The 21,265-nt window shown below is 39.6% G+C and overlaps 3 protein-coding genes across 5 annotated transcripts; 2 read left to right on the forward strand and 1 right to left on the reverse strand.

Annotated features, from left to right (window-relative positions):
* Positions 1 to 1,264: 1,264 nt before the first annotated feature.
* med21 (mediator complex subunit 21) lies at positions 1,265 to 4,134 on the reverse strand. The gene is made up of 4 exons (XM_068306775.1): positions 4,044 to 4,134; positions 3,547 to 3,661; positions 3,190 to 3,290; positions 1,265 to 2,001 (listed from the first exon to the last, which is right to left on the reverse strand). Exons 1-4 carry the CDS (start codon positions 4,083 to 4,085, stop codon positions 1,822 to 1,824), a joined length of 438 nt encoding a protein of 145 aa, XP_068162876.1. The 5' UTR covers positions 4,086 to 4,134; the 3' UTR covers positions 1,265 to 1,821.
* A 14-nt stretch (positions 4,135 to 4,148) lies between these two features.
* Positions 4,149 to 7,726, forward strand: fgfr1op2 (FGFR1 oncogene partner 2). 3 transcript variants are annotated; one of them, XR_011034157.1, is made up of 7 exons: positions 4,149 to 4,431; positions 4,663 to 4,704; positions 5,066 to 5,202; positions 5,822 to 5,939; positions 6,106 to 6,354; positions 6,459 to 6,572; positions 7,324 to 7,463. XR_011034157.1 is itself a non-coding variant. In XM_068306776.1 (7 exons), exons 1-7 carry the CDS (start codon positions 4,407 to 4,409, stop codon positions 7,459 to 7,461), a joined length of 717 nt encoding a protein of 238 aa, XP_068162877.1. In that variant the 5' UTR covers positions 4,149 to 4,406; the 3' UTR covers positions 7,462 to 7,726. The 3 variants fall into 3 exon arrangements, 2 of the variants coding, with proteins under 2 accessions (XP_068162877.1, XP_068162878.1); XM_068306776.1 differs by having other exon boundaries at positions 6,106 to 6,248; positions 7,324 to 7,726; XM_068306777.1 differs by lacking the exon at positions 4,663 to 4,704 and having other exon boundaries at positions 6,106 to 6,248; positions 7,324 to 7,725.
* A 655-nt stretch (positions 7,727 to 8,381) lies between these two features.
* On the forward strand, positions 8,382 to 20,227 carry tm7sf3 (transmembrane 7 superfamily member 3). The gene is made up of 12 exons (XM_068306867.1): positions 8,382 to 8,656; positions 9,975 to 10,129; positions 12,462 to 12,612; positions 13,156 to 13,276; positions 14,536 to 14,707; positions 14,815 to 14,992; positions 15,651 to 15,737; positions 18,021 to 18,101; positions 18,187 to 18,339; positions 18,468 to 18,568; positions 19,605 to 19,767; positions 19,839 to 20,227. Exons 1-12 carry the CDS (start codon positions 8,584 to 8,586, stop codon positions 20,090 to 20,092), a joined length of 1,689 nt encoding a protein of 562 aa, XP_068162968.1. The 5' UTR covers positions 8,382 to 8,583; the 3' UTR covers positions 20,093 to 20,227.
* The last annotated feature ends 1,038 nt before the right edge of the window (positions 20,228 to 21,265 follow it).

The following is a 21,265-nucleotide window of genomic DNA, read 5'->3' on the forward strand; positions in this document are numbered from 1 at the left end:
AAACAGACAGGTCACAAAACTGATAATACCAAAATAAAACTATTTGTTGACTAAACAGTCAGCAAAAAGCCATTCAAGTTGGTGGAATAAGTTTCTCTGCTCTAAATCTCCTTTTTTTTTTTTTTTACAAATTGAGTGCATTTACTGATGTGAAGAATTGTGATGTCAACATACAGAAAGGTGGGTACACCCTGCTCACACGCCTGGGTGTGGTGTCCAGCAGACAAGGCTGTTTTTATGTTGCTCACATCAATGGGCCCAGTGAGCAGTGAAACAGCACTATATTTAGATTTGGGCTATAAACACTCTGGCTTGCAGCCTGAGTTTCTAAAGTCAGTTCAAAACAGACTGACATTCTGAATTAAATCAAAATCAACCAACATTTACTGCCGGTTGGAAATATTGTCACAGGAGTTCTGTGAAATTAGAAAATTTATGAATGACTTTTCCCATTCAGGTAGTTCATTAGACTGGCAGACAAGAAAGTGAAATCAGTGAATATTTCCTAGGTGAGACATTATGTATTATGTTACTTGCAAGTCATCTTAGTTCATTTAGTCCTAAGAAACACATACAATAAGGTGTCTGGTCTTATGAGCTCATAAAATTTATGAGGTATCTGGGCCTGGTAAATATAAAAGTAAATGAGAAACACTACAAGCATTGTCTTGTTTCTTCTACTTGTTATGCCGTATAACTTAACTGAATCCTTACACTGAATCTTAAAAGTGGAAGCCTACGAAGTAAGTGCATTCTTATGTCATCAGCAACTCTTCCTTCTTTTACCCTTCAAGAGACTGTTATTTCCTCAATGCTATTTTCATCTCACTTATGAAATCCTGAGATCATAAAATATGGTCAGACCACAGATTAGTTCCTTAAAACTTTGTTGATATTCTGGTGAGTCTACAAGCAAACAACAGCTTGTTCTGTTGTTTTTAACAGATGTCTCTGACTGAAACAACAGGAAACGGCAGATCAGACCACCAGTCAAACATTATCACACAACAAATAAAACAGCTTAGTGTTCTGAGGAGCCGCCTGTCCTAGGTCTTGTCACCACGCCCAAGAAGGCCATCATTAAAAACTTTTAACACAGACACTGTACAATGTGGACTTCTAGAAGCAGTTCCATACATTTTGGATATGAATTTGGTTATTTTACCAATAAGAAAACTGAAAATATGAGGCAACTAAAAGTATGTTCTAGAGATAAAATGCTTTCCCCCCAAATGATTCAGAAACATACATTTTATTAGGTCACAAAAAGAAAAAGTCTGACAAATTAAAAATCAAATACTGTAAAGTTATCAGAATAAAATTAAATGTGCAGTTTTTGTTTAAGTTTTATTAAAACCAATCCATCAGATATGTTACAGCAAGCTGAGCAGATTTATAAGTGATCTGCAGAGAGCTTGTTTTTTCAGTGAATATACTTCAAAACAATTCATAAATATCTACAATGGCCTTAACAAACACAACATGAACATAAAACCTTAAAACTTTGATCATTCTCACACACAGCCCATGGTGTTTCAGACCAATAAGTTTACTAATATTTACTTAATCCTTCTGAATCAGCAGAAATGTCCACACATAAAATTATCTTTGTGAGAATTATTACTGTAACTAAGCAACAAAGTGATGTTTCATTCACTGCATGCCATTGTATGGCTGTATGGCATTTCACATTTCACATACACACTTTCAGCATATTCAGAGAATTTTGAGGTATTAAACCGATGTTGGTGAGTGAAAAACATAACAAACATAAGAGATATCCACTGATTATTGTCCCGAATTGCATTACAATGTTTCATGTCAGGATTCGGCTGGCGAAGGCTGGCTTGGTGCTCCGTTGCGGGTCCGTAGCTGCGACTGGGCAATGTCAGCAAGAGCGCTCTGGATCTTCTCCAGAAGCATATCGCCACGGTAGACCACTTCCTCCAGACGGGCAGCTGCCTCGTGGTTTTCCTCCTCCAGCTGCCGTAAACTCGCCGCCTGACGAAAAGCAAAAACAATTAAATGAGAAGAATAATTCACAATGAAAGGCTGTGACATGTCCTTATTTTGTGTTCATCAAATGGGGCAATATCTAAACATTATGTTACATTACTGTAAAAACATTTTTGACTGTATATCTCATGGTAAACCACGCTATAGCTTCCAAAAGGAATTTTAAATAACTCAAGGTCAACCTGAGTAAACACAAATAACGTATAACTCACACACACAGATGATTGAAATAAAGTATGTCCATCCTGTAGCTCTAACAAAGTTATTAACATTACAACAAATGGAGAAGATTTAAATAAAGGTTCACAGATGTGGCCAACCTTCCATCAGGTGGACATATTATCTCAGTTAAGGTCAAATTCTCACCAACATGGACTGAAATAAATGTTTGAACACAGTTTAAGGGAACTATGAATTTTATGTATACCCAAAGATATTATTCTTTTACTTCAACTCATAAAAAATGGAACACAAAACAGAAATGCTGTACTTGTATAACTTGCATATAACCATTTTATTAGTTTGAACATAAACAGCACATCAGTTAAAGCAAATTATATATTTTAGGAACGTTACTTATGACAGTTGGATTTGATTTATGTTTCAGGGTCCTAGCTTTGTCCCAGCTGATTCAGTTGAACTGGCCAGCCCTACTCAAACATCTGAAGTGATAAGAGCTGTTGAATATTTTTACTGCAGTTAATGTCCAACAAATAAAAAATATTATTTTGCTTGAAATTGTAAGGCATACAATTTTATTTGACAAACAATAATATGCATAAACATCAGTAAATAAATTAAGAATTAATTTTAATTTCTCTGTAATTAATCCAGCCATTAATCCAGCCACTGGATTCTTGCAATAAAGAATTATACAAGAATCTTTAGTGCTTAACTGATCGCTTCACACTTCACCACACAAACAACTACCTTCATAGAGTCTCATGTTTTCAACATTGGGAAAAACATGCATTTATTTAACTCCTCCAATTGACTGAAAGTTAGAAAAATTAACTGGTGTGTGTGTGTGTGTGTGTGTGTGTGTGTGTGTGTGTGTGTGTGTGTGTGTGTGTGTGTGTGTGTGTGTGTGTGTGTGTGTTTTATCCCATGAGAGAAAAAGGTTCCATCAACTGAATGCATGACTGAAAAATAATGACCTTGTGAATATCTAACCTGCAGAGCTGCTGTGGACTCTTCACTGGGCAGAGAATCAATCAGGACATCTACATCTTTGGCCGTTCTGGCAATCAGGGCTGCAAATAGCTGGGCATATTCTATAAGGATGTAAAGATTAAACAATAATTTAACTATCCTTCAAGTCATTTGCTAAAAGATAAAGCAGACACTATAAAACGCAGTGCATAGGGCTAGAAAAGTACTTATTATCACAGCCAAAAAATATTATTGTAATAGTAATTAATAGAATTGTTTAGAAAATCACCTGTGCTTTGTGGCATGATGTATTAAAAGAAGTCTCAAGGGTAGCAAAATAGCATTATACAGTCTTTTATTTAAGTAAATATACACCACCTTCGGTTGAGTTTGCTGGCTGATCTTTGTTGATTGCCGTCTGGATGTTATTGAATGAGGCAGGAGGCGCACATTGCTGCAGGACACCGATGGCGTTACAAAACTGATCTGCAAGCTGGACAGAAAAACAACTGAGATTACACCTTCACGCAAGTGGGGACGTTTTTGTTGGCGCTGCTAAGCAGATATCTCCTAATATATCTAGTAAGTATAACTCATTTTTAATTTTCATACTTATAACACAGCAAATCTAAGGTAAATATCTCCGGCTGGAATAATGTTGTTGCTCCAAACTGAAGTTGTGATACCGGGCCCTGATTAGCATCATCATCAGCTAACCATTGATGTAGTGATGGAAGCAGTACCTGAAAAATGGGGCCACTGCTTTGCAGGATATACAGTTTACTTGTGATACAGTAAGTTCATACATCGTTGTTTTAATTGTTTTATTTAAAAACAAAACTAACAAACAAAAAAACCCCACACATTTTCCTTACCGAATTGACAGCGTCTTGAAGTTGCGTTAGCCTGTCCGCCATGTTTTCTGTATTTTAACAACGTCGTCAATTCTCGCGAGAACAAATGAAATCTCGCAGGATTAAACGATATTTGGGGGATGTAGTTCGTTTCTCGTCGTTCAGCTATAACGATCGAGTTAAATTATTTCAGATCTGACTTTACAGTGAGAGAGTGTTCAAAGGCAACGTCATTATATCATTTGACGCCTTCTGTTGTTCTTCTGAGGAAAAAGGCTTGACCAGAAAATCCTTATTGTTTATAGTTGAGGGGGACTGATTAGCCTGTAGCTAATGTTAGCTACTAAACATCAACAGGAAGTAACAAGCTAACGTTAGTTAGCAATGTCTTGCGCATTGAATTCTCCAGGTACGATATGTTTTTACACTATTTATTTTATTTGGTAACATTTAGTGAGAAAGACTTAATAATAAAGCGATTTTGAGTGATATTAGTTAGACCACAATGTCATTTATTGACAGATTTAGCATATATGACTACGTTAAATAGCTAATAGGAGCAAAGTTTGTTGGTATTAGTTGTTGTATATCAAACGAAGCAGATGTACTGAGTGCGTAATTGTCTTTACGTTTACTCCAGATCCGAATGGCATGTTGATTACTTCTGTATATCACAAACAAGGTAATACCCGACTGATAGACTTTCTGGCACTGCAGCTGTCATCCAAAGCCTGTCTTAAAAATGTCGGCGTTAGGAACGAGCCAAGTAATCCTCTGGTGAAGCTTGTGTTTTTAGTTTATTCCTGTTATTGTAATGAACAATTACTATTAACTTTGTATTGTGTACCGATGGACCGAGTATTGATATACTGTATATTCCAGTCCAAGTTATTATGTGGGCTAACCAATTAACTACTGAAAAGACATATTTCACATCTCTAATTTGTAGCATTATCAAGTCATTAAGAAAGGAACTCTAAATAAAAATTCCATGATTATTGGTCTTTCATACCGTCTTTTAATGTTTGATCATATTTCCTCAGGCATGAGCTGTACCTTAGAGAAGGTCCTCGCAGACGCCAAATCATTGGTGGAAAGGCTTCGTAACCATGACAATGCTGCTGAGATGTTGATTGAACAGACAACATCGCTGAACAAGCGAGTGGAAGCCATGAAACAGGTATGGTGTCACGGGATATTAGCAACAATTATATATCAATGTTCATTTTATAGATGTTTTGATATAAATATAACAAAAATATTTAACATGTTCTGTAGAGGGGCGGCATGGTGGCGCAGTGGGTAGCACTGTAGCCTCAGAACACAGCGGGTCCGGGTCCGAGTCCCGCTCTGTGCGGAGTTCGCATGCTCTCCCCGTGTCTGCGTGGGTTCTCTCCGGGTTCTCCGGCTTCCTCCCACCTCCAAAAGCATGCGTTTCAGGTTGATTGGCCGGTCCCAAATTGCCCGTAGGAGTGAGTGTGTGTGTGCACGGTTGTCCGTCTTTGTGGCTCCGCGGTGCACTAGCGTCATGACTGGAGTGTCCCCCGCCTCACGCCCTATTCCAGCTGAGATAGGCTGCCTGTGACCCGCAGCAGATGCAGCGACAGAAGATGAATGAATGAATGTTCTATAGAGCAGAGACTTTGATGAAGGTAATTGTCTGGCAGCTTTTTTATACAAAGGCAGCCAAAGATCTTGAAAATATCCTGATTCCTGACTTTTTTATGACACATCCCAAGTGTCACTTCATAAATCTCATATATATAATGAAGTTTGTTGTTGTTATGTCTTGATGGCAGTACCAGGAGGAGATTGACTCATTGAACCAGGTCGCACGACATCGTCCTCGTTCTAGTCTGGTCCTTGGAATTCAACAGGAAAACCGTCAGATCAGAGAGCTCCAACTGGAAAACAAAGGTTGGCGTTAATGTGATATTATTCTTCAATGTTAACTTTCTAATGGATGGCTCTCTTTAGTTACAATTTGACTAATTACAGCAAGATGACATAAAGCAGACTCATTGACTTGTCAGAGTATTCTACAGTGTTACCTTCAGTACACACTTGCGCACTCTTCTTGCAGAACTACGGACCTCCTTGGAGGAACACCAGTCTGCATTAGAGCTCATCATGACCAAGTACAGAGAGCAAGTGTTCAGGCTGCTCATGGCAAGCAAGAGGGACGACCCTACAATTGTGACCCAGCTCAAGGAGCAGCATACCACAGTCAGTGTCGGCCACATGTGCCCCCCACTCCCCCACCTCCCCATTTTTTACTTGGACACTAAAACCATAAGGTTTTCAACCCTTTTAATGGAGACTAACTACCTTGGTATAGAATATGATACATAGTAATTTAAGCATCTATGCAGTGTTAGTGAACTTTCTGAAGTTCAACCCTCTTTTATTGATATATTTTTGTTTCCATCTTTGTAGGAAATGCAGGCACACATAGACAAGATCAATGAGATGGCCTCTGTGATGAGGAAGGCAATAGAGGTGGATGAGGGGCGAACGTGTGAAGACGAGGAGAGAATTAAACAGTTAGAGGTAAAAGGAAATTTCATAAACTTTCCCATATACACTTGCAACAATGGAGTCTGGTCATCCCACAAAAACATGGTGACAAAAATGAGAAGAAAATTCAAATGCCATTTTTTGCCAAACATTGACAGACATCTGCTGAGTTGTGGGGAAACTTTGACATCCTATGAAACTTCCCAGCTGTAACAGCAGTAATTATATGAATGGGGATTATGTGAAGTATTTTGAAGGTTTTGATTAAAACTGTGAACATAGAGCACAGGTTACAGTCACAGATACACCGTCATTACATTGCACTGACCTGAGTTACCCAAAATTCTGTCTTTGGTTCAAATGTGGCAGGTATTCAGGTAGAGCCTCTAGAAATTTACAACTTATTCTGCACTATATGGTACGATATTCTTTATCTTATATTACTTGTGGAATTTTGTATTTTAGGGCACAATAATATTAGTAGGGTTACCAAGCAGCAGATACTAGATAGTCTGAATATCTACATTTCTTTGTCTTTATTAAAAGGTTTATTCAAAGAACTTTGATGTATTTATATTTTTGACCATAGAGACAGGTTGTGCAAAGAAGTGGTTTATGTGGTGACAAACTACCAACATGTAAATACTGTATTCTTTAATATTCTCTTTTCATTAAAGCAAATACACGTTGTCACAAAAACTACTCTGTATCATTAGACTTTTTCTAGTAGGGGTAGTCCTATGACTGAATGTGTGACTGCACATTTCCTGTTTTTCTATATTAGCTGGAGAACAGTGGACTCCGAGAACTGCTGGGAATCAGTCGTGAGGCTTTCCTGATTCTGAAGAGAGAGGATGCATCAGAGAACACCTCGCTGTCTCCGTTGATGACGAGCACCGACCTCAGTTTACGGAAGAGTTAGAGCCTACTGTTGTGTGCAGTCTGTTGCCACATCATTTCAGTTTTCACTCCACAGATTTTTATTAGAATCCTGTTCCTTCCCTTTGGTCTCTGACAGCATGACACTGCATCCTCATCTGGTGATTGAGACACAAACAGTGTGGACACACACTGTCATATATTTTTGGTGGTACATCTGTTATTTTTGCTAATTTTGCAAGAATGCATGGTTTTAATGTATGAATGGGTAAATGAAGAGATTTAGTTAAAATAAATGTGTTAACACTGTACAGGTTTGTGTTTCTCGTTCTGTTTAGGAGACAAGTTTGAGTACTAAGTACATGTTTTTGCAACATGGTCATCAGCAGGAAAGCAGGACTAGAAACACTGAACACAAACAGTATGTTGTAATGTTCAACTTCCCCTCCTACTGTAGAAAACTACAGAGGAAATTAATGATGTGTACAAGTATTTCTTCTATATTATGGTGATTATATCAATAACTGCACAAAAAATATACATAAATTAAGAATAGAAGCATTTTACTGCTTTAAAATTGTTTTGTATACTCAATCAAGTGTGTTGGTATAAATTAACATGATATAATTGGTTATTGCGTAACATTAGGTGTGATATAAGGGCTCTGATTATTACTGCCTTTTAAGATTTGCAAACATTTTAAAACCTTTGTTTAAATGTGTTTAAATAGCCGCCCCGTATATTACACATTACAAATTAACAGGTAACAAAACTAACATCTGAATGGAATTATGGCCACTGTTGAAGAATTTCAACTTGTTACAACAATGTATACAGTATACAGTATTTGTTAATGAATGGGTAAAACTAGTCACTTTTACGACCTTTGAACCTGTCTCGCGAGCGTCAGAAGGAACTCTCGCGATACCAGAGGCGAGATTATCGTTCCGTCTTGTGGGTCAGTCGAAGCGGTAAAGCGAAAAGCTCTGCAGTGGCTTTCTAGTTGACGGTCTGCTGCTAACCCGACCCGTTCACCTCAGCATGTCGTCTTTGCGTCTATTACGGCCGCTACTCCCTGAATACAAAATACTGCGAGGGTAAAAAGTAATTACACTGAGCAGCAGTTAAAAGCAGTTTGGTGAGAAACAACTGGGCCGAAAGGAGGATGGGTCGGTGGATGTCGCTCCCGCTTCTGCTGCTGCTGCTGCTGCTGTGTGAAGTCCGAGCGCAGGAGGAAAGTGAGTTATCAGATACACAAAAATTAAAAATTAAATTAACCTAATGTCTCTTTAAAACACGTTTTTCCTTTCTCGCTGTCACTACTGACTGACATCGGATAATGCGCACGTTGACTGTAGCACAGGTATAGGCTAAATGTTACGGTTGATACGGAGCGTTTCTGTTAGCTTTTGCTAAAATTAGCGAGAAGTTGGATGTTTCTCGGCGGACACGTCTGACCCCAGTCAGAGACACGAACATTTTGAAGCAACAACACAACAGGTCAGCTCCTAGTAGCACTATAACTTGATGGATTTAGAAGTAGAGTAGCATATCAGCGTTTGGATTTTATATGAATGACGCAGAGCATGTATCACATAAACAACACGAGCATCAGATGGGTTCATTTGCAGTGTTGGGCATGACGGTCAGAAAAAAAAGTCTCTTGGAAAAGTTGCGCTCAAAGAATAAATGGGTAAAACTCAGAAATTATGGGTGTCAAAAACAGTAACCAAGGTATTTGAAGATATTTACTGTTATTAGTGCAACGGATATTACAAATACTGTGCAGTATTTTCCGCATTATAAGGCGCACCTGAAAGCCTTTTAATTTTTTCAAAAACTGACAGTGCGCCTTATAGTCCAGTGCGCCTTATGCAGAAAATACTTCAGAGATTTTAGTAACCTTCTGAGGCAACTCCTATTTCATGTGGTCTGTATGTGAAAACTACAGTGCCATCTTTATCTCATGATTTGACTAACTGTGCATAAAAACCTATTCCTAGAATTTAAAATCACTTTGGTGTCATTAATAATTCCATCGCTATTCATGTCAATCAGTGTTTCTCTAGTGGTGTTATTCATCAAGATCTAGGATGGTAACTTTTGAGAATATTTCAGATTGGATACCAGCATGAATCACATTGTCAAATCCAATTTGATCGTCATTATTGATTATTATTTGTTATTTCAACAATTTTTTTTAGTTCAGCTTTCCATTAGCCATGTACATTTAAGCGTTCTTATGAGTTCTGGTTCTGAATTTAAATGTTCTGCCTGGAATGTCCCCCGCCTCACACCCTATGCCAGCTGAGATAGGTTCCAGCTCCCCGTGACCCGCTATGGCGGATGAAGCGGCAGAAAATGAATAAATGTTTCCTGCTCTGAAACATTTCTTGGATATATTTTTATAAGCTCATAATGCCTGTCTTTTTTGTCAGTTCAATGTACGCTGACTGAACTAATATGTTTTTCTGTAAATGTCTTTTTTATTTTTTATGTCACTTTATGTCATTTGATCAACACGATGCAAATCTGAGTTTCCATTCTCTTTCTCAGACCGGGTGGTTTTTCTGCCGGGAGCGTTCCAGAATGTGAGTGTCTCTCAGAATGAAACAGTGCAGGCTGTGGTGTCCAGGATCCCCACAGAGGTCACCTTCATCACTCTGCAGTTCCATACGCAATATCGCAACGCAACGCTCTCCTACACAAAGGTGAGAAAACCTCGTCTGTCTTGTCTGCCTTTTGGGATGGAGGCTTCTGGTTTCTTGATGTTAAACTGACCCTATCAGTCACTGAGGTGGATAGGTCTTCCTTATCAGTGTTTTATATGTACATGCTGTACTTTCCAGTTTTGACATTTGGTGTTTTGGTAAAAATGAGATTGTAAGGAAATTGTAAGCATTCTTCATGCTTTTGTGTGAGCAGGCAGGTTTTCTATATCTGATTAATGAATGAGGCTTTCTCGGAAAGGTTGTCTGACCTTCTGAGAGAAGCACTAGTCGGCTGATGTATAGTCCACCGGTCATGAGTGGCAAACCCCTCTGGCCTTGGTCCCACATGTCTCAGAATTGAGTTCAGTTTGGAAATAGCAGGAAGGAAAACAAATCTATGTTTCTCAGTGGCAAAAAAATATGTCTTCAAAAAGAAAAAATGGGCAGTCGATGCAAAAATCGATACTGGACCTGGAGCTGATCTGCGACAAAAATTAGGAGAAACAAAGATGGACAGATTTCACTTTCTTTAACATTTTTACCTCTTTCATTGTTTCCCTTTTCTGTTTTTTTGTTTTGTTTTTTAAATCAATCACTTTCTCCAAGTGGTGAATAACATTTTTTATGTTCTGTATTTGATCAACAGGGTGGTTACTGCTAATTATCTATTTCCTCCTCTGGTTAACAAACTATTTAAAAGAACTTGATTTTTTGTCAGGAGTAATCTACCAGATGAATTGGTGGACTGTAAAATCCTTTATACACTCTATACACTGATTATTTTAGTTTCAAGCTGTTCTGTCTCGGTGAATCGCGAGATAAATTCAGTGGAAACCACATCGAATGGAGTATTTTCCTCAGACCACCACTGTCTCAATATGAGGGGTGTTATACAATGGATTAATTGTAGGAGCAGTTGGAATGAGTGCATTACTGTGAGCTCAGTGATTCCATGCAACCCGTGTCATTAGTAATTCAGCTTTTGCTCACTGAAAATGTGTCGTACATTATAAGAGATTGTGTGTGTGTGTGTTTTCACTGTGAGAAAATACTAGCATGTGTTACTGTCATAGAACGGTACAGTTCCTAAGTGCGCATCAGTTAGCCACAAACCAGTACATCCACAAGCATTAGCTTTTAAATTTTTTGGTCATAGCATCAAGTTATCTTCACATGCGTGTTGAAAATTACTTGTTTGTACTTAGTTGAACTTATTATTGGCTCCATCTGTGAAAAGAATTAATTCAGCCATTCAGCACGAATGGAGTTTATTGTACAGAAGATTTCAGTATCTAGTCAGTCAATGATTCAGGTCACTTTCCAATCAGGCAGGCATGTTGTTGATATTTTTGGTCACCATAAGTCTCATGAGGCCAGTCATAAGAATCATAATCCTCAACAAGTGACATTTCCAGTTGGTTATTGGTCCAGTAATCCATAATACAAAGAAGCGAGTGTTGCGATGTTTTCAGAAGAAAAAGTATCAATATAGTTTGTTGCTAGCCGTTGATCAGACTGTGTGTACATCCAGGTGTAGTGTGCACTACAGTGAACAAAGCCTGTGGTGAAGGGAAACTGTTTGAAGTCATTCCTTTGCTGTGAAATAGATTATTTATCATGCTTTCTTTAGCCCACGTGTGGGTGTTTAGGACTGTAGTGGGATCAGTCTGTCTTTAATGATCCAGTCTTTATCTAGACTGAAATACGTCAATGACTTCTCTATTGGTCTGACCTTAAACCTGTAATGATACACATTACCATAGTTCAATACAAAGGCATGCATTCCTGTAAACTCATGTGGCCAATCTAGTCTAGATATATTTATGGGCTAACAACCCCCAGTCAGCGCGCTAGCAGGAAGTACATGAGTGAGACAGATAATGAGCCAAAGAAGACTACCGTAGTTTAAATGTGTTTTGAACAGATATTTTGCACGTCATACACACCGCTTATGATGAAAAGACACACTGTCAGTTTTTGAGAAAATTAAAGGCTTGTAGGTGCGCCTTATAGTGTGGAAAATACTGTACTCATGTTCCAACATTTCTAGACCTGTGGCTGGTAGACAGGTTCACTGTAGAAATGTACAAAGTTTTTGTTTTAATAGTCTGGTAATTATGGTGTGTATATAGTACTCAGATGAATTCATGCCCTTCTCGGGATCAGTTAATATCTTTTGTGGCATTTTTCCTGAAGGACTGTCATCATTTTGAACTCCAGGTCAATATCCACTCCACTGACCATAGACTTGTTTGTAGTGATTTTCAGTGTTCAGTTGTTTTTAGTTGCGCCTCTTCATCTGCTAACATAATGATGATGGTGTTTTGTTCAGACACCACGCCTGGGTTGGTCTGTAACAGCAGTGGACTCAGGGCTCCTGTCCACTTTGCTGCCCAGCCAAGTGTCCCTCTCCTTGTTCTTGTCTTCCTCTGATGATGACGTCGTTGCTGGTACCGGGGTCATCCTGCCGTACTCCAGTACAGGTAACGAACAGTCCTCCAGCAGAAACATCATCAAAAACCTGTTTTTTTCTTGGATTTATTTCTAAGTATTTGATTCAATGAAGTTGCAGCTATGTTTTTGTGATTTCATCAAGTGCTAAACAATGTTTATTTTATTTTTTTATTGATTTATTAATTGACCAGAGGAAGCTCATGCAGTTCATTAAAGATTATTTTTGATTGATTGTGTATCTTTTGAAGGCCTACCTTCTTCCTTACAACATGTCACCTGTCATAAGTAATCCTCACATAAATCAATAAGAACCAAAAAGAATCAGCTGGACTTTAGGTTGGTTTAAGATGTCTTCCTTAGAGGTGTCTTCTGTTCTGGCTGACTGGTCCAGATAGTTCTCCTCCTGTTGGAGCAGAAAACCAACAACCCAACTCACATGAATGATGAGGGGTGAAATGTCTTCAACCAACCTAAAGCAAGTTCAATCGACTCTTTTGTGATCTTGATTGATCTCATCCTGGACGACTGAGAGCCTACACAGAGTACCCGATGTCAAACATGTTCTGTTTCAGATCCAGTTCCTGGGGCTTGTAACACGGAGTTCAACCTGGATATCGACCCTAATGTCTACATCCACTATAACCTCTACGAGACCACCATCCACTTTGCACCAGCCAACTTGGGCTATGAGAGGTAGCACATGGGACTAACTCACATGGCCCAGCCTGTTGAGTAGCTGGATTAATTTCTCTACCACAACACTTCAACAAACCGGCTCTGTTCATTTGCTGGAACGTGATCTTGTGCTCTCTATCCGTCACACACTCCTCCCCCGATAAGAATGTGTGTTAAGAGATGCTGTAGCTTTGATTAGACACACAGATGACTCCACCACACGGACTGAAGGCCTCTGACGAAGAAGCCGTGTTTGTATGTTTTAGCTGCATTGCATGTATGCAGTGTTGTCGTGGCAACGTGGAGTTGTGGTCCAACAGTTCTCAGACAGGATGACACCAAATATGTAGAAATAGTTGAAATCTAGTTTCCATCATTGGTTTCAACCACAGTTGTTTGTTGACTCACTTTGTTCCCTCTCATTTCACTGACTGGTGTAGTTACCTCTGTCAGGCTGGTTTTTACCAACCCTGACCTATTTGCATAGGTCAAAGGTCAAAGTTAGTGCTCTGACCTATGGTCTTACACTGGCCTTCTCCCTCGTCTTTGTAGCGTATCCAACATTTCAACAAAAGTTTAAATTTGACCTTGATCTACTTTTCTCAAGTTCAAGGTCATCATCTCATTTTCATCCCCTTTGCTGCCTGAGTAATGTGCTTTTTGTTTCATCTTTCTATCTGCAACGGTTGTGAAGACATTGGTGGACAGACAGATGGACGAACGGACTAATGGACGAACACACAAACACTAACAATTCCATGCATTGGAATGTTTTTCCAAAGATTAAATCCAATCACATTATGCATCGTACTATTGGATGATACTGTACACTGGCTCTACGCTCACTTTTGAATATTAATTCATTCAGATGAACAAATACACTTTGTTCATTTTAGGTGTTAGTTAGACAAAATTTTGTCTCACACTAGAGGGACTGAAAACTGAAAAGCGTTCATCTTTTCTTTCTCTCCAGGCAGTCATCTTTCTAAGTTGACGTTTGTTTGCAAATGTTTTCAGGAAGTGTATTTTTTACTCTTATTCATTAGTTTGTCCTATATAGTCCCAGCCAGAGTCTACTGCAAAGATTCAGTCATGAATGATTTGGCATTCTGATATCTGTGCGATCTCTGAATGACACCTTCAGTCCACACAAACCACAGATTTATGTCGCATGACAAAACATGAAACTGATGTAAGGTTTCAATTTAGTGTCTTCATCCTGTCACACTTATTCACTCTCTCACTCGCCACTGATCTTCCTGTCCTGCTCCTACCAGGGGACAAACTCCTCCGGCCTGCGACCAATCAACAGACAGGAACACGCGCTGGCGGCTGAACTATGACATCTACCAGTACTTCCTTCCTGAGAACGACCTATCGGAGCGCAGCCTGTTCAGTGGCATTCAGGCTGTTGCTGACATCCGGGGCATGATGGAGAATGGAAGACAGGTGGGGGGGTAGCAGCGAACTGATCATTTATTTCCACAATTCATTAAGAAGCACAAACAGAACAATATAATGCATGGCTTTGGATTCATTTACCTGTTTTCCTGCAGGTCATGACGCTGTCGGCGACTGATATGACCATGGCGGTGTTCAACTCCATCCCCGGTCAGGGCGTGATCTACTCCGTGATCGTCAGAGACCCACTGCTGAACACCTCAGCCTCCTACATCCCAGTTCACACCTACGCCTGCAGCTTCACGTCCACCTTGGACAGCTGTCAGACCCTTGGTGAGCTCCCCTGCTTCAGACAGTCAGTGTTGTGTTTCTTATGAGGAAGAAATTGAACAAATGTAGTCTGTATGAAGTCTGCAAATTCACAGATTTCTATGACACTACTCTGAATTCTATTTGGCTCCATTCGGATCACAACTTCCTGTTTTCGTCTGAGGTGAAGGACAATGTTCTTTCCCTGTAATGTGAACCTGTGCTGCTTTGGCAGAGGTTTCTCTCTTGCCTTCTGCACTTTGATTTGATCACACATGAATTAAGCAGTCTTGTGATACATTTCTAAATGCTGTCAAACAAGTCTGCTTTTATTGTTTGTGAGTCATGAGACTGTCTGCCAAACAGCAAGATGCCCTGATTAATTTTACCCACAGTTAGTGGAAATGATGTAAAAGTCTGTTGATTTTATATACCATGCAGTCAAAGAGGTTTGAACTACAGTATTTTGCGCGCTGGCTAAAAGCCTTCAATTTTCTCAAAAACCAACAGTGCTTCTTATAATCCAGTACGTCTTGTATATGAAAATAGTTTTAAAATAGACCATTCATTGAAGGTGCGCCTTATAATCAGATGCACCTTATAGTGCAGAAAATACTGTACTCTTCTTTGATTGATATTCATGACATGTATGAACTTCCTGGGGGGTTTTTTCTCTGTTCAGGACGCATATCTACAAAGGTATTCTTTACGGTTGCTGGCCTGGTGGGGCTGTTTGTCTGCTTCTTTGGCCATCGCTTCTTCAAGTGTGGTGAGTAAACACTGTTGACAGTGACTTTGTGTAACGTCGTTGCTGATTGTCCGTCAGGCTCTTCAGGCTCTTGTGGGAGTCATTAAGTTACTTTAAGCTTTACATATTAGTGGATAGTGGAGGTACGTGTGATGGGGATGGGGGACCCCCAAACGTCTGACACAAACGCCAAATGCTTCGGCTTGGAGTAAACTTGTCACTATGTTGTTTTGTAGTGAGTAAGATGTTTAAAATCTCGGCTGAACTTATGGAGTCTTGTTAACCCATGACTGTCGTCTGGTTGTGGCTCGGCGCCACTTAATGAATTTACAGGTCATTTGATGATGCAATGACCCGACCCATTCTGCCTCTGATTAATGCGGCATGATGAAGCTTCTCATGAAGTCCATTGGACTGCGTCGGTTCAGTGGTTGTCATACCAGGCCAATCAGAGTTTGTGTGGGGTCAGTTGTGACATCACCAGAGAAGGGTTTGTGAGTTTCCCCAGGATTTCATTGACATCTATTCCAAACCCTGAAGTTGTTCTGCTTCCAAACATACAACAAACATATGGTTGAGATTTCAGAACCTCAGCCAACACATCCGGATGTTTTCTTTGTGCAGATATAGTGCTGCCCTGTCCTGACATTTTGGTCCGTTTGAGTTTCAGAATCAAGACAGATTTATCTTTTTCTCTTCTAGGAGAACTTTAGACTACATTGTTTTTATTTTAATGAAATTCTTGTTGGTTGTTTTGCTGGCATTTTCCTCGCGTGTGTTGCAGAAATATCATGGCTGTGATCTGCACCCATGACTGAAACCAACCCCAACACCCTCACCACACACACACACACACACACACACACACACACACACACACACACACACAGATGTATTACACAACACAAGGCTAAAGAGCGTACTGCAGTCTTCTCTCATTTCTTCACTTGGAAAATCTTCTTGTTATTAGCATAAACTATAATCCACGGTTGAGGTATAGCAGCTTCATTGCTGATGGGCTGTAATCCAAAACTATCAGGAGTGATGATGGGATGCCTGCTGATGTAAAGATCTAAGGAAACTCTGAGCTGAGTGAGACAACAGCAATAACAGTAATCACAAGAACAGAAAGTCAGTAATGTTTACTGAGGAGGTTCTTCGTTCACCAGTGTCTGGATGTTGGTCTGCTTGAGTGATTTTAATTTTTTAAGTAGATGAGTAGTAATGAACAACCTGTTTAACAAACCTGGAGTGGATGAGGTGCCAACCAGGAACAATTTCTACCTATTTTTTCTTTTTTTAAGTTTTCATAGTTTTGCAAAATAGTCTTTTTGTCAATACTGTAACATGTTTGTGTGTTATGATTTATGGTTATGAGCGTCATCCTAATTCTTTACATTTCTTTGGGTTTAATGGTGAACCAGTGGTGAGTGACTGTGAAATCGATCATACGGGTGAAAACCAGCGTGAATGAACTTCCCACAACATACAAGGTTCAGTGTTCTCGTTAGCGTGTGTTCTTGTATCTTTGACACACATTTTTTGACAGGAACCCACGATCATCAGACGATGTGCGTCTCTAGGACAAAAGCTTTAAATACTTACAATTTTTTAAAAAATCGATGCTACCTTTTTCCAAGATACAATATTGGAAAAACTATTACATCTTTCTTTATTGCTAATACTGTTTTTTTGTTTTGTTTTTTTAAGAATAACTACCAGGCTTTAGCATTTTGATAGAAATAATATGTAGATCTGCTCTTTTATTTCTTTTTACTTAAACAGTTATGTTGTTGTTAATAAAATCATTAAGTTTGTTTAGTTTTTATATTGTACAATTGGAAAAACTCAATCCTTGCGTTTGCTTCTATCGTATATTCTGTTATTACTTCATTATATTTGGGATGCATAAACGTCATTTTGGGATCCACACATTTTTTTGAAGCGCATCCCAGGGATGCACTACTTTCTTGAGGTAACATGAACTCTGAAGGCTATTTGTATTTACAGTAATATTGTTTTTCTCTTGTGTCTTTTGATCTAATCTGGTATTTATTTTTGTTTGTTTTACCTTGAAATGTAAAGTTTTAATATTTAAAGCAGCTGTGCACAAGACCTGGCATGAGGGTGTGGAACGCGGCCGCATCTAAACCACGTAACACATTTGAAATTGATTTAACACCAATCGGACTGAAGAGTCATCTGAGATACGTGTAGTGTCAGATCTGATCTGGTGTCACATGGTTCTATCATGATTTAATGTGATGTGTTTTCTTCTTTCTCTCTCCCTCTGTGTTTGTACAGAGTTGTTTTGCATGGGGTTCAGCTTTTCAGCGTTTTTCTTCTTCGTGCTGATCACAAGGACCACAGAGCTGGATTACGACAGTGAGTCCATTCCATTGTTCACATGATTCCTCATTAAGCCAAATTTCCCATCCCTGACATTCTCTCTCTCTCTCTCTCTCTTTAGTCTGTCTGGCCGTGTCGGTAGTGATTGGCATTGTGGGCGGGGTCATTCTGGTCATGAGCTGGTGGCGGTTCGGCTCCGTCATGGCCTGCATTGTCGTGGTTGGACTTATGCTCGGCTTCCTTGTCGCTTCCATTGTCCTCTTCACTCCTCTTGGTAGGATTACAGATGAGCCCAGTCGTCTGCTTTCTTATTCCTTCAGTGACTCTTTAATGCTGTTGAAATGATGTCGGGGCTGCTGTGTCTGTGTTTCACCTCTGTGTGTGTGTGTTGTCATTGTTCAGGTGATCTTGAGGTATTCAGACGTTCCGACGCGGTTTTCTGGGTGACGTTCTGCTGCATCATGATCGTTGTTCCCTTCTTCTTTGTGCGTTGGCCCAGAGAGGTAACAGACTCCACACTTTTGTCAGCTAGAGGTAGTGATGGATGGATGGAATCTTTAATAATCCTTTACAGGACACACTTTAAAATTTCTGTCTATGCAACATTTCATACAAGAGATCCAGCATTTTATCACCTCTGGTTGTGCAGTCGCTCCGTTATGATTTCTTTTACCTGATAATTGGTCCAATTTGTTTGTAAAGTAGTGAACATTTATGAAGGTTATAAATTTTAATGTTATAAATTTTACATGCTCTCTTGTCCCAGCATGCGTCCCCAGTGCTCCTCTGTAAAACTGTCTTCGCTATGTTGAATCCTGAATATTGATCATGGTTTTAATGCTGATGGTTGGTGATCTTCTCAACAATGTTCACCAGAAGAATGGGGATGGATCCTTAACTGATGAAATGTTGTAGAACCAACTGGGTGTAGATGATCTTCACCATGTCGAGTCATTCTTCCTCATATTTTCAGTGGTATCGGAAATCTATTATTGTCTTATTTTCAGATATTTGCCGATGCTGTGGTATTATGTTGCGTCTCCGCACAACCAAATGGAACATTCTAAAAGCTTAGAATAAAAAAGTTATAAAATCAAGTATATTTAGTCCCCTCTAGAGGTACGTTTGATTTATGATTGTGAGTCTTGGAACTATACCAGGAAGAATTATTCAAAAATGTCACAGCAGCAGTGATGACATTCACAACATGTGGTGGTATGCTGACGTCATGTACGTCTTTACTTTAGAAGACAAAATATTTGTTTAAAATTGAGTAATAACTGTCACGGGGTACCAAGGTTACGCAGCAAAGCGCAGAACCTCTGATACGCACGTTTACAGTATTTTCCACACTATAAGGCACACGGTACTATAAGGTGCACCTTCAATGAATGACATATTTTAAAACCTTTTCATATCTAAGGTGCACTGGATTATAAGGTGCACTGTTGGTTTTTCAGAAAATTAAAGGCTTTTAGGTGCGCCTTATAGAGCGGAAAATACTTTAATACCTGTTTTCTGTTTCTCTGTTCACATCAGGGGAACATCATCACGTGTGGCGTCATTGGTTCCTACGCCGTGGTTCTGGCCGTCAACGCTTACATTTACACCAGCCTGTCTTACATCACCCTGAACATCCTCAAACGCTTCCTGAACAACAGTTTCAGTAAAGCGTTCACCGACGTGCCCTTCCAGACCGTTGGTGAGTCTCACGACGACATTTGAGTCCCGGTGAAGCTTCCGAACCCTCACGTCTTTTTTTTTTTCTCCCAGATTACATCATGATCACGGTGTGGGTGGTGTTTGCTATCAGCGGCATCGTCCTCCAGCTCTACCGCGAGCGTTCACGGCCGTTCTTCCCGCCCAGTCCGTACCTGATGTGGCAGCAGGAACGCGAACGCCGCAAGACCAACGTCCTGGACCCGAGCCACCACTTCCCACCGCTGCCCAACCGCCTTCTGGCGAGAGTGTGGCAGCTCACCAAGAGGATGGAGCCGGCTGGAGAACACACACCGCTGCTCCTGTGAACGCCTCCAGGTCCCGTCTCCAGGAGGATCACCGCACAGGAAGTGTCAGGAAAAGAGGATGACGGTCAGGAGGAAAATGGAGCATCACCGACATGCTCCAGGATGACTCCTGCAACCTCGAAAGACTTCATGTAACCCCCCCCCCCCCCAATCCACTTTTATTTAACTTATGTCATTTTAACAGAAGCTTTTGGTGCTCCAGGATGTCTGCTGCTTCTGCTCCTTTAACTGTTTGCACTGAGGTCACAAACTACTAACAAAGAACAAGGCGAGGGTTTACCTGTGGGGAGCTAGACTGCTGGGGGTTGCAGTTCATTACATGGGGGGGGGGTCCAAGTTCAGATTTTTAGATTTTTAGGCTATAAACGGCATACATTGTTTCATCGACCTGTGTTTTTTTTTTGAAAGTGTGATTTGTTCTGAGTTGATCTTCTTGGAGTCTGCCCCCTAGTGGTGTGGTGGTTAAACAACATTCAGTAAATTAGAAAGTTCTAAAAGTTCTACCTCTGTCATCGACACTGAAACCATCAGAAACGAGTTCTTAGACTAAAACAGAATCCTGTCACGGTTGTTTATCACTCTTACTTAGATCTACCATCTCACCGACAAACAAACAAACAGGGGCATTCACTGAACCTCCTCTAACTCTGATAAATGCTGAGCCAAACTTTGTCAATGTTTGATCAAAGGTAAAAAGTTGGGGTGGTTTTTTTTTAGAAACAATATACTTTAGAACAGATGTGAAAAAATATACCAAAATTCATAGGTATTTGTGAAATTTTCATGCTTTGTACCATTTATTAATAAATTGAGGGTAATACGATCAGTAAATTAAGGATATAAATATATAAATCATATTAAAATAAGTTTAGCAAAGTTTTATTTTTTATACAAGTGGATAATATCAAGTGTTGTTCACCCTGTGCAGAACAAATATTTTAACCTCTGAAAACTTTATTCCTGAACACCTGTACTTTTTGTAATTTGCACACTAGATTTTAATATAAAATTTTCAGTTAATGCTAGTGATTATTAATCTGTTTAAACTTGTGGGCTGTGACTTCTCAGGTTTTTCCTTCTTGGCTTTTTGACTATGCACTAATACAAAAAGGGTGAAACCTTTTGTCGTTTGCCTTGAAGGCTGTAAATGTCAGTATTTTATGAAGTTTCTGA

This window comes from Antennarius striatus, chromosome 22 (genome assembly GCF_040054535.1).
Source record: "Antennarius striatus isolate MH-2024 chromosome 22, ASM4005453v1, whole genome shotgun sequence".
In the NCBI taxonomy this organism is placed as follows: domain Eukaryota; kingdom Metazoa; phylum Chordata; class Actinopteri; order Lophiiformes; family Antennariidae; genus Antennarius; species Antennarius striatus.